This window comes from Liolophura sinensis, chromosome 1 (assembly GCF_032854445.1).
Source record: "Liolophura sinensis isolate JHLJ2023 chromosome 1, CUHK_Ljap_v2, whole genome shotgun sequence".
Lineage (NCBI taxonomy): Eukaryota > Metazoa > Mollusca > Polyplacophora > Chitonida > Chitonidae > Liolophura > Liolophura sinensis.
Genome location: NC_088295.1, coordinates 57953273 through 57965302, shown reverse-complemented (window position 1 = coordinate 57965302; position 12030 = coordinate 57953273). Strand labels below are relative to the sequence as shown.

Below are 12030 nucleotides of genomic sequence, written 5' to 3'. Positions count from 1 at the left end.
AGTTCACTACATGGGGATTTAAGGCCACTGCCATTCGTGCCTGTCTTCCATCCATTGGCTGTGAAGGAGGCGCGCTTGTGTGTGGTTGGTTGTTTTATTCTGTTTCTGATTGGCTAAAAAATACAGAAAGCCATTGGTTGAATGAGGGCGACTTTTTCCAGTTGAAGCGAATTTTGAATCCTCCTGGTTTTGGGATTGTAGTTTTGCAGTATGCTTTCATTTATTTCATTGTTCTTTAAAGCCATAGTCAGGATTTTTACACTGCTATAACGCGGTTTAGTTTTACCAGTGTGGTGTCACGAAAGGACTAGCTAGGCTAGGGTAAAAGTTTGGCGCAGGAAAAGTCCTGCATAAGTCGTTTTATAGCTCTCAAAATATCACACCAGAATCTTTGACAGCTTTTGTCGTAGTAAGATACATTTATAGGATATTAATCGAGGTTTGATGTCCGTCTATGCGATCAGACGAGTTTCTTTAGATCTCCAGTCATGCAGGATCTTAATATGAGAATGCCTCAAACTGACTGAACTTTGACGTTGAATAAAAATGTATTGAAGACATTTTCAGTTATTGAATGCTATGGATAAACTAAGTAGTTGTCGGTCCCTTCATCTCTAGCCAGCTTAGATCAATCTTATACATGAACCTGTCAAAATTAATTGTTTACATAGGTTCAGGAGCCAAACGAATTCTAAAAAAAATTATGCACAATTGAATTGTATGAAATATTTACACATATATTTTGATTTACTATATTTGCCATTTAACTTAATTCAAAGTAACACCAACTATTCCTTGATAAGAAACCTGGCCTGAAGAAACTGTAGGATTTGTTAAATGGGAAGACGTTTGCGTGTGGATTTTATGTATATATCTCTCTTTGCTAGACAATTGATATGAATTGTTTATGCCACATGTCAAATGGAACAGCTTGAGTAAAAGTGTTGTGGTAACAGTGGGCTGTATCACGTTGTCTCGCAGAATCGGTGTAATAAGTCAGCCTTTGTATTGATGTCATGGTCCAGACTGTGTTGTCCACGCCGCCTTAGGGCCTGTTAGTGTGTATACAGACACCTTCTCAGGGGCACACAACGAAACTCATTACGTGGAGGTCGGAGAGACAAGCAACTAGGGCTATATTGTGTTCTATGCCTATTATGATTAATTAGAGAAAATTTGAAAAGAACATGTATATCAGTGCACATTGTCTAGTTATTAATTGACCAGCATATTTAATCTTCAAACTGATTGTTATTCTTGTATTTTGCAATGAATTTCTGAGGTTGTGAGTAATAACTAATAACTAACTTATATGGAACTGTGAGAAAATATAAGATTAAGAATAGTATGTATGGTTGAGGATAAGAAATGTGTATTTTGTTTTACATGAAAATTGTTATTAGGCTCAAAAGGAAATATTTACTGTTTGCAGTGTTAAGCGAACTATAAAAGACGTTTTTATACACATTATTTGCCTCTACAGACGCCTCTTTTAAATATCCCGAAAAATGGTATAATGTTTTTTATAAAAGTAACTCTTCCAGTTTTTTTAGCTGTTCTACGGTTCAGATACCGGTAACACAGCCTGAACACTGAAACTGCAAGATACGCAAACGTACTTAAAATTGAACGTCTATGTCAATGAGCAAATTAGGTAATGTTTAATTTCATGTTCTTCTTTGTTGCAGGCTATATTCCAGTTTAAGAAAGAAATATCATAAAAGACCTACTCGTCCTAGACTACATTGAGAAAGTTTCTATCATTGATTAATTTAATCTGAAAAGCAGTGTATTAAGGTTGGGTAATTACATACGGCAAGTCTTGTCACCTAGAGCTCAGAGTATTGAAGCTGGAACACTGAGTTGTTTAACTGTGGGCTCAAACCATGTTATTAAGTAATCTTTTATGTAATTGTAATTTGTATATGTAACATTGAGAGGGGCGTGGTAGGCATATTCCGCAAATAAACAGTACATAAAATATAAATAAATGATGGAGTGCTTAAATTGAAAGATCTCTTTCAGGAGGATTGGATGGCCCTGAAAAGGGCCGTTGGAGAAGACAGGGTCAAACTGGTTAAGCCTTTGTTTTCTTGGTTGCTGGCTTCTTAGCAGCAGGTTTTTTAGCGGCTGGTTTTTTGACTGCTGGTTTCTTCGGGGACTTGGCTGGTTTCTTAGACGCCGGTTTCTTTGCCACCTTTTTCGGAGATTTCGCCTTCTTAGTAACTTTTTTGACAGGAGATTGGAGTTTCTTAGCAGCTGGTTTCTTTGTGACTTTCTTTGGTGATTTTGTCTTTTTAGTGGCTGGCTTTTTGGTTGCTGGTTTCTTTGGCTTGGTCGGGGCTTTCTTGGCGGCTTCTCCAAGTTTGAAAGATCCCGTGGCCCCGGTACCCTTAGTCTGTTTCAACATACCGGACTGGACGCCACTTTTCAGAGCAAGCTTCAGGTGTGTGTTAACGGTCTTCTCGTCTCCCACTTTGTAGTTGGTGACGATGTACTTCAAGATCTTGCTCCTGGATGATCCTCCTCTCTCTTTCAGGTCCTTGAGAGCGGCTACCACCATCTCGCTGTATTTTGGGTGCTCAGCTGGCTTCTTGGGTTTGGTGGTCTTCTTTACCTTCTGGACGACGGGAGCTGGAGCTGTGTCAGTCATGATGAATAGCCTTGATGCAGTGGTTCGTATGCTCTCTCTGGTAGTAGACATGCGAATGACGAGAGGATTAGGACGCCCGTTGTACATACCGCGAGCGCGGACCGTGTAGAAAGCAACTGGGACAAATTGAGCTCTGAGTTGTACAAGCTGTAATTTGTGTTTCTTGAAACGAGTTTAAAGTGGAATATCTCTTTAAGCTTGATATAAATCGGCATATAACTTGTACAGATGGTAGAGTGAGTTATTGGTCATTGTGTAGATTGTTTTCTTACGACGATAATTTGAATAGGTCCTCCTCAAACTTGGAATAATGTACCGTTTCATTGCGTATAATCGGGTATATCTGTTGAATTTTACGTTTTTTGCGACTACTCTTTATACCTGTGTAATAAACAAGGAAATGGGTTTTTATTCTTAATTCTCATTTGCTTTATTTGTATCTGACTTGCTTATAAATTCAAGCTCAATCTAAATATTAAACGTCAAAGTGTTGAATACGCCATTGTATGGCAGGTGTTTTACTGCCACCCCAAAACCATTAATTAATGTCAATTTCCTCTACGTGGTAATTCCAATAAAAACCGTTATAAAACCTATATATTTTCTTTAGCAACTGCAATCTTTAGAAAATTTGAACCAAACAATTTCTTCCTAAGAATGTAATTCTATGTTGTATCTATTGTGTATAAAAAGTTACTACTTGCATCGTTTACAGATATCGTGAAGTCATTCCGAGAAGGTTCCTTTAGACGTTTATAGTTGAATCTGTTGTGGTTATTGTTGGCCATGTTCTGTCGTAAAACTGTTCTGGAGGTAGGTTTGAATACAAGTTTTCCTCAAATATTCAATCCCTTACAATTTCTTTTACTGATGATTATCGGTGAATACTAATATTTGAAAATCTGGCTAACTTTTGTGTCATATATTTTGTCAGTGTGTGGACCTTAGATGTACAATTCTGCATGCAATATACGGTGTATGTTTTTAAGACTGGCCGTTAGATAATAGACGAATCTCTACACCAACATGGTAAGCACTCCATGTGTTCTACCTGATCATAAATGAAGTATTTTGCATACTGAAACCTCGTATGTTGTATTCGATTGGTGTAAAGATCGGTGTGCCTAAAAGTACCCATTTTATCTCATAATGTATTAGAGTTATTTTATTGGGAGAAAACCCACGACTGTCCGCAAGTTGCTTGAAGGCCTTTCCACGTACGGCATGGGCTGGACTTCAACATATTAACAATGAACTCAACGACTTCTAAAACTGTACTTTGTGCATTAAGGTGTCATTATATACCTTTATCCCCTAACATTATGGGGAGTAATCATAACAGATCTTACTTGAAATAACTCAATACTACCTTTTTCTCATATATTTCTCATATATATTTTTACTGAATATACAATCGTCTGCATGACCTACGAAGAAAAAGATGACAAGAATTTAGTGTCACCATGGATGTACCTCCATGGTGTCACCATAGATGACGTACCGATCACACAAACACTTACAATTCCTGTTAACACCTTAAGCCACCCCTCTCAGCTTTCACCCCACTCACAACTACGCCTCACCCCACGGACCCCATGTCACCCTGTGAAGTTCTGCTGAAAAAATTGTTACGATGACATAACACCTCAAAGCAGGCGACGTAGACAGGTGCACAGTGTATAGGTCAAGGCGCCTAAAGATAATTACCGTACCGTTTTTTGGTCTTGCCATTGAAAGGCTTCAAACAGAATGATGAGACTTCAGCACGCCTAGTGCGAATTTTCAGTGTGTGGTGTTTCCCAAGATAAAGCGAAAGGTTGTTCAGGAAGTCAGTGCAGTTAGAGCAATTTTCCAAATTCTCAAGCTCTGGGGTTTGTACATGAGAATTCACTCTAATTTAGAATTCCAAGGGACTTGAAAATGAAATGTCTTACCGCATACCACATTCATTATATGAATTGTGGAAGGGTTTTCTTATATAATAAACCATTATACCTGTTATGTATAATATCTTTTCACGACAAATGTTAACATACACGTAATATTTTCTGTGTTGGGTTGGTGTGATTAATCTTTTAAGTAGACAAGCATGGTGAATTTGAAAATCAAGAAGCCTATGTGGACAAAACGTGACTGTTAGTGGAATGTGACAGCCTGAGGGCGTTATTGATAGTTGGCCGAGCAACTAACGCACACCTAAAGCGTTTAACGTGAAAACTGATATTAGGGTTAGACTCGTTTTAAGCCACTATGGGGTTTCTGCCTTTCTACCGAAGTTGTTGTGTCTATACCCAACAAATTATGAAATTTGTAATTGTTCAAGTCATTCGTAATCGTATTTGTCTGGATTATACGTTTACCGTTAACTGTCTATCTAAACCTCATTAATGGATAGTTAATATGTTCACATTATTAATGGATAGTTAATATGTTCACATTATTAATGGATAGTTAATATGTTAACGTTCTGTAACGTATGAATATCAAGAAGCTTATCTCCGTATAATGTAAATTTTGGAGAAATCTTGACAATCCGAACACGTATATCGCTGCCAAGGTAGCACCCAGTGCACTGCCGGAGCGTCCAGAGTAAAGATTAATATAAACCAGGTGTTTTTGTCGTTTTAGCCACTATGAGTTAGTTTTACCTTTATACTGAAGTTATTGTGTACCCATACTCAACAAAAGACCAACTTCGTAACTGATGAAGCCGTTCATATCGTTGTTGTGATGTTGATACCTTCAGTACTGGTAATCGTATATCCACCATAATTCTTGGATGGTTAATGTTATTACATTATCAATGTTACATAGCATGCAGAAAATGTGCTTAGACAGGATTCTTTCGAGGTTTTGGTTGGCCCTGAAAAGGGCCGTTGGAAGAGAACGGAGTTATTCCGGGAGATTTAAGCTCTCTCTCCTCTGATACGTCTGGCCAGTTGGATATCCTTGGGCATAATGGTGACACGTTTGGCGTGGATGGCGCATAGGTTCGTGTCCTCAAACAAACCCACTAGGTAAGATTCGCTGGCCTCTTGTAGAGCCATCACGGCAGAGCTCTGGAAACGCAGATCCGTCTTGAAATCCTGGGCGATTTCACGCACCAGACGCTGGAAGGGCAGTTTTCGGATGAGAAGTTCTGTGCTCTTCTGGTAACGACGAATTTCACGGAGAGCCACTGTTCCGGGCCTGTATCTGTGAGGTTTCTTGACACCACCGGTGGCTGGGGCGCTCTTCCTTGCTGCCTTTGTGGCAAGCTGTTTTCGAGGAGCCTTTCCTCCTGTAGATTTACGGGCGGTCTGTTTTGTACGGGCCATGTCGTCTGATGAAGTGATCTGTTGCAAGACTGATTCAAGAGTGCCTTACATAGAGAAAATCCTAGCCTTTCCAATTCGCTACATCTCATGCGTGACTTCCATTCATTGGCTGTAAAAATGGCGCGCTTGTGTGTGATTGGCTGTTAAAGACCGCTCCCGATTGGCTTAAAAGGAAGCAAAATCATTGGTCCACGTCAGCGGGTTTTAATATCTGAAGGAAAATTAGAATCCTTCAAAGAAGACCAGGCTGGACTTTTAATTCGTGCTAAGAGTGGCTAAATGAGATGGTTATTAAATGATAATGGAATGGCAGCCTCATAGTCTATGACCCCCACACTGAAGAATTTGATGGCACACTACCTTAAACATACGGCCAACGTTGAAGTATTATCTGTGCACAAGTACATTGGAAAGTAGAGCGTGGGTAAACGAAAGCCAGCAATCGGCATTATCACTTCATCGGACTTAAACACACCCTGCCCTTATTCCATCAATTAAAGTTCCTTGATATATTTCAACTCAACATATTGGCATGCTCCCAAACTGTCCAAAAATTCATATATAAATATATAGTCCCTTCAACCTTTCAACAACGTTTCAAGTCATTTTCAAAGTGCAGTGTGATGTACACCTTCATCCTACACGAAATCAAAAACATAAATCTCCATAGACCATTTTCAGGAACTAACCTCTCCCCATATTCCATCCATTCGAAAAGCCCTCGAGAAGGGAACAATCTTTCACACTCTCTCAAAACTATCAACGGCTTTTCTCTGTTTAAAAATCAATTAAAGGAACACCTCATGAATGTTATGGAATCAGACCTCTGGCAACAAGCTAACGTATATCCTTTTACCATCAGTCAGCCTTGTATCTTGTCATATTGCTAAATATATGCATGTCTAGTTTTTTCTTTCCCTAATTATACATACTGTATGCACATTTAACCCCAACAGGATAGAACAAGTCCATCCGAACTTTATAAAGAAGACACTGGTATAAACATTTGTTTATAATTACACATGTTTATACTAATAACTTCATTATGTTTTGGCATACATCTGTATTCTGACTGTTGGTGAATAAACAAAGAAAGAAACGATAAAGTAAACATAGATGGTGTGTGCTCAACACTTTTTGCATATTACATTCATTTTATAATATTTGCACAACATAAGTTCAACTGACTGGAGGGCGTTAGTAATCCTCTGTTCTTTGATCATGGAACTATTGAACATTTCACAACATCAGTTACATGCAAAAAATGGATTAAAGGAGCTGACAGACATAGTTGTGAAATAATCTGCCTTTGGTTTACATTTTCTTAAAATACCAGGAAATTTTGTTTGACTGTTTTGAAAACGAACGGTTTAAGGGTTATACGCAAGTAAGCAATATTCATGTTCATGGCCTCATAAATTAAGAAGGGGGGGGGTTGTTAAAAAAAGATGGGCCTTAATTGCTTTATTATCAACTTGGAGCGAGTGGTATACGAGTGTTGGACTTGACCCGTTAGACACTATGTGTTGATTTTACATATGTACATGTACTTCTAACTGCCAGTCAGATAGCACTGAGTGTCACATGTCAACTGGATCAGCCTGAGTTAAAAATGATGCAGTAACAGGCGGATGTCACGGTCGCTTGAGTTAAGTGTAATCAGTCATCCTAATAAATGACCTCATACACATATACCACTGTGTTAATAACACGGCAATCAGAACAGCATGAGCTGGAAGTATTGTAGTAACAGCTGGATGCCGTGATCCTTTAGTGTAGTTTAGTGAAGTCGATTATCTCAACAAATGCCATCGATACACATAGATACATTAACTCATTTTCCTGGGGGCGGATAAGAGCCCGTGGGTAATGGGCGTGTAGGCTGGGAAAATGTGTGTGAAAATAGTGCAGAATTTACATGACGACATATCGTCTGACTGGGCATGGAGATACCTTCATGTTCTGATTAACGTTGTAGGGTATAATATTTGCCAAACAGAAATTTACACATGGATGAAGTTGTCACACTGCACATGATAAACCGACAATTCAAAAGGACGCGAATAGTGTTGGTTTAAGAAAGACAATAGTTTTCCGCAACTTATCTGATTCCCTAAATAGTACATTACTTTCCAAAACGTTGGCTGGTGACCCCCCCCCCCCCCCCCCCAACCAATGAGGAAATGCTGGTTGCAGTAGCTGAATTTGAAACAGTCCGTTTGAAATGTTATATCACATTAACTGTACATATCACTGACTAACCACTGTTCATTGTAGCCTTTGAATTGACATTCCAACCGCATTATTTAACCCATTAATACAAAGATGAACATGTTTTATTACCAATGACTGACCAATGTATACACTGCAGCATACCTTCAAAATGCATTTTGCGTGCATTGTTTCTTTGGTTATTAATTTTCTAAAAGTTAAGAGACAAATCATGACTTGCTTAGATGGAAAGATCTCTTTCAGAAGGTTTGGGTGGCCCTGAAAAGGGCCATTGGATAAGAAATGCACCGGCATTAGAGTTTAAGCCTTTATCTTTTTGACTGTTGGCTTCTTAGCTGCGGGCTTCTTGGTTGCCGGTTTCTTGGATGCTGCTTTCTTTGGAGATTTGGTGGGTTTCTTAGACGCCGGTTTTTTCGCAACTTTCTTTGGAGATTTCGCCTTCTTCGTGACTTCCTTGGCCGGAGATTTCAGTTTCTTTGCAGTTGATTTCTTTGTGACTTTCTTTGGTGATTTTGTCTTCTTAGCAGCTGGCTTTTTGGCTGCTGGTTTCTTGACGGCAGGTTTCTTTGGCTTGGCTGGGGCTTTCTTGGCGGCTTCTCCGAGCTTAAAAGATCCCGTGGCCCCAGTACCCTTAGTCTGTTTCAACATACCGGACTGGACGCCACTTTTCAGGGCAAGCTTCAGGTGTGTGTTAACGGTCTTCTCGTCTCCAACTTTGTAGTTTGTGACGATGTACTTCAAGATCTTGCTCCTAGATGATCCTCCTCTCTCTTTCAGGTCCTTGAGAGCGGCTATCACCATCTCGCTGTATTTCGGGTGCTCAGCTGGCTTCTTGGGTTTGGTGGCCTTCTTCACCTTCTGGACGACAGGAGCTGGAGCCGTGTCAGTCATGATGAATTATCTTGATGCAGTGGGTTTTACGTTCTGTCTGGGAGTAGACAGTACGAATGGCTTGAGCCTTCGGCCGCCCGTTGTACATACCCCGAGCGCGGACCGCGTAGAAAGCACATGAGACAAATCCAGCTGCGAACTGTACAAGCTGTAATTTGTGTTTCTTGAAACGAATTTAAAGCAATATATGTCTTTAAACTATCTATAAATCTATATAGAATTTGGACAGATTGAAGAGTGTGTTATTGGTTATTGTGTAGTTCGTGTTTCGTGACGATAATTCGAATTTGTCTTTGTCGAATTTGGAATAAAGTACCGTTTGGTTGCTTGAGAAGCACCGTTGCCGTTTTCCCGCTTTTGCCTCTATGTAATTATGAACTAGACCTGGAAATGGTCTTGGGTTTACGTTAGCCGCATAAGTGGAAACAAATATGGAAGAAAGTTATTACGTTTAGCGGGTAAAGAGACACCGTGAAGAAAGGACCCCTTGCAACGAGATAGGAAATCGTCTCACTTCGCTACAGCAGTGAGTTGTGTTTTGTCATGGAGAAAAACAAGTAAAACTTACTTGAATATGAAATACAATTACTGAAGAAGATGTGTGCGAAAAATTGGAGAGATGCGATTTATACTTTATTTTATCAAAAGTAGTGTCAAAAGCAGATTTTGTTATTTTAAGGAGTTTTCCTGCAGGAATTCCCTTCATAATAAAAATATGATTACGTCAACCAAAATCATTTCCACATATTTGGTGTCTATTTAGGGATTAGTATGTTATAAGGAAGTATCTTAGTGCTTTACACACTCATATTTTTATAAATTTTTTAAATAAATTTTTATAATTTCACAGGAACTCTACATTCACCTTAATATTTCATGGCTGTCAGCGCATTGTCCTCATAGGTTCAGTGGTAACATGCGTCTCTTGAAACCGTTGTGTCGAATAGGATAACGAGTTCGATTCCCATTATTGCGGGGTTTTTTTTCATTCCTGCTTTAAAAATGAGATAGTGGAGCTAATTCATCGGCTACACCTGTTACATAACAACGTCAACCTCTTACCGGGGAATCCCTTGCATCATTTCGCAGACGATCTGTCACTGTGAGCAGAGTTACAAACGACATGAATGACAGGGGCACGATTTCTCATCGAGTCACAAAGGGTCTTTCAGGGATGTTTGCATGGATTAGGAGTAGGCCTATAAGTGTAAAGTCATAGTTAAGTTATTTGATGGTCTGATGCACAAACACGCTGAATACAATAACAAATTCTATGTCATATCATTTGGCGTTTACCTGGAAACAAACAATATTATGCTTACAGATTTTTTTGCCTGTCTCACCGTTTTCCAGAGGCACGGATAACACATTTTCCATTATGAACTTCTCAAGCTTACAAACGTTCAGATTCTCAATTTTTGCCATTATTCGTATCCTCTAAGTTACTTTTTATTTAGCTTTTTTCAGGCGACCATGTTATAGTAAATGTAATCACAGATAGCTGTCTAACATTTTTGACAGGTCACATGATACAATTAAACCTAAAATAGTTCAACTCGAAACTCATTAGAGGCATTTTTAAAGGCTTTTTCTTTAGCAAGACGGGTGCATAATAGATGACAGTTAAGTGACAAAATTTGTTTTCATTCGTTGAAAACTTAAAATTGCATCATACAATTTGACATTCTGGATGTTCCATTATTATGCTCACAGACTAAATTGGCATTTTAAGCATGAATGTTAGTTAATGGCTGGCCCCGACACATACATTGTAAGCGCTTAAGGTACGACATCCATACATTCTACATTCTATGTTTTTGTTTAAACCTTGTGGCTATCTATCGATGTGTTTTAATATTTTTGTAAAAGTAATTCACAGCACAAGGTTTCTTCATAATACTCTCAAAAAACTAAAATCAGGCATTATCCATTATACATGGCCAGGGTTATCACCATATGCTTTTATAGAACATGATGATAACAGATTTAGAACAGTGGCTTGTTTTTCCAAGTAAAAGGTGACAAAATTGGACTTACTTGCCGCCTAAGACGGACTATGCATGCTAATCCCAATTGTCCTCCACCCCCCTCTACCCACACACGCAAACTATCATACACCCACCCCTCAGCCCAGGCCACCCTGCGAAGTCTTGTCAAACACTTGATCCCACGATGACGTAAGAGGTCACAGCATGTGGCGTGCATACACAAATGCAGCTGTGGCCTTGGTGCCAAAAAGGAAGGGCCCTTTCTTTGGCTTGATGTTAAAAGGCGCCAACCAAACTGATGTGAGACTTTGGCGGCAAGTGCCAGTTTTCATTGTTGGTTTTTCCCTCACGAAAAAGCTTTAGACTGGCATAGTGGTTATACCTATAAACAGTTAGTCCAGATCACACACCATGGGGACTCTAGGGGCGTAGGGAGGTGGGGGTGCAAGGGTGCGGACTCGAGGCAAAAATGTTTCGCTCAAATCGACGAAAAATATTCATTCCACAGATATATGTTGTAGCCTATATATACCAATATTTCAATTTCGTACCAATTTACTAAATAGTATATAGGCCTATTTAGACATGTTATGTTATGTGAACCATTCCATGTTGTTCGTGGTGGAAAACGGCGTGTTTTACAGAATTACCTCACGTGAATCGTACCGCGCAGGCAGTAGTAGCCATTTCTGTGTGGTGGACAAGACAGATGCCGCAGTTTTACTTGTACTGTTTGTAACTCTGGAACCCATGACAATAACCCCACCTAAGCTGAACTTGAGTTGTTTTTAGTTTAGTTTTGGATTTTTTTAAATGTGAAAATGAATGTGTACACATTGGACAAATCTGCAGTTTAAACACTTCGAAATGACTCAGATTCTCTCTCCGGCTATCTAATATCACGGAGCTTCCGGGGCCTACGCGGCACATGGACCCTCACCTAATAAGC

At 39.4% G+C, this 12030-nt stretch overlaps 3 protein-coding genes across 3 annotated transcripts; all 3 read right to left on the bottom strand.

Annotated features, from left to right (window-relative positions):
* Window positions 1–2077: 2077 nt before the first annotated feature.
* On the bottom strand, window positions 2078–2653 carry LOC135462465 (histone H1-delta-like). The gene has a single exon (XM_064739694.1). The coding sequence runs from the start codon at window positions 2651–2653 to the stop codon at window positions 2078–2080; it is 576 nt and encodes a 191-aa protein (XP_064595764.1).
* Window positions 2654–5559: 2906 nt separating this feature from the next.
* Window positions 5560–5970, bottom strand: LOC135474014 (histone H3). The gene has a single exon (XM_064753998.1). It carries the CDS (start codon window positions 5968–5970, stop codon window positions 5560–5562), a length of 411 nt encoding a protein of 136 aa, XP_064610068.1.
* Window positions 5971–8502: 2532 nt separating this feature from the next.
* LOC135462452 (histone H1-delta-like) lies at window positions 8503–9093 on the bottom strand. Its single transcript, XM_064739683.1, has one exon. The coding sequence runs from the start codon at window positions 9091–9093 to the stop codon at window positions 8503–8505; it is 591 nt and encodes a 196-aa protein (XP_064595753.1).
* Between the last annotated feature and the right edge of the window lie 2937 nt (window positions 9094–12030).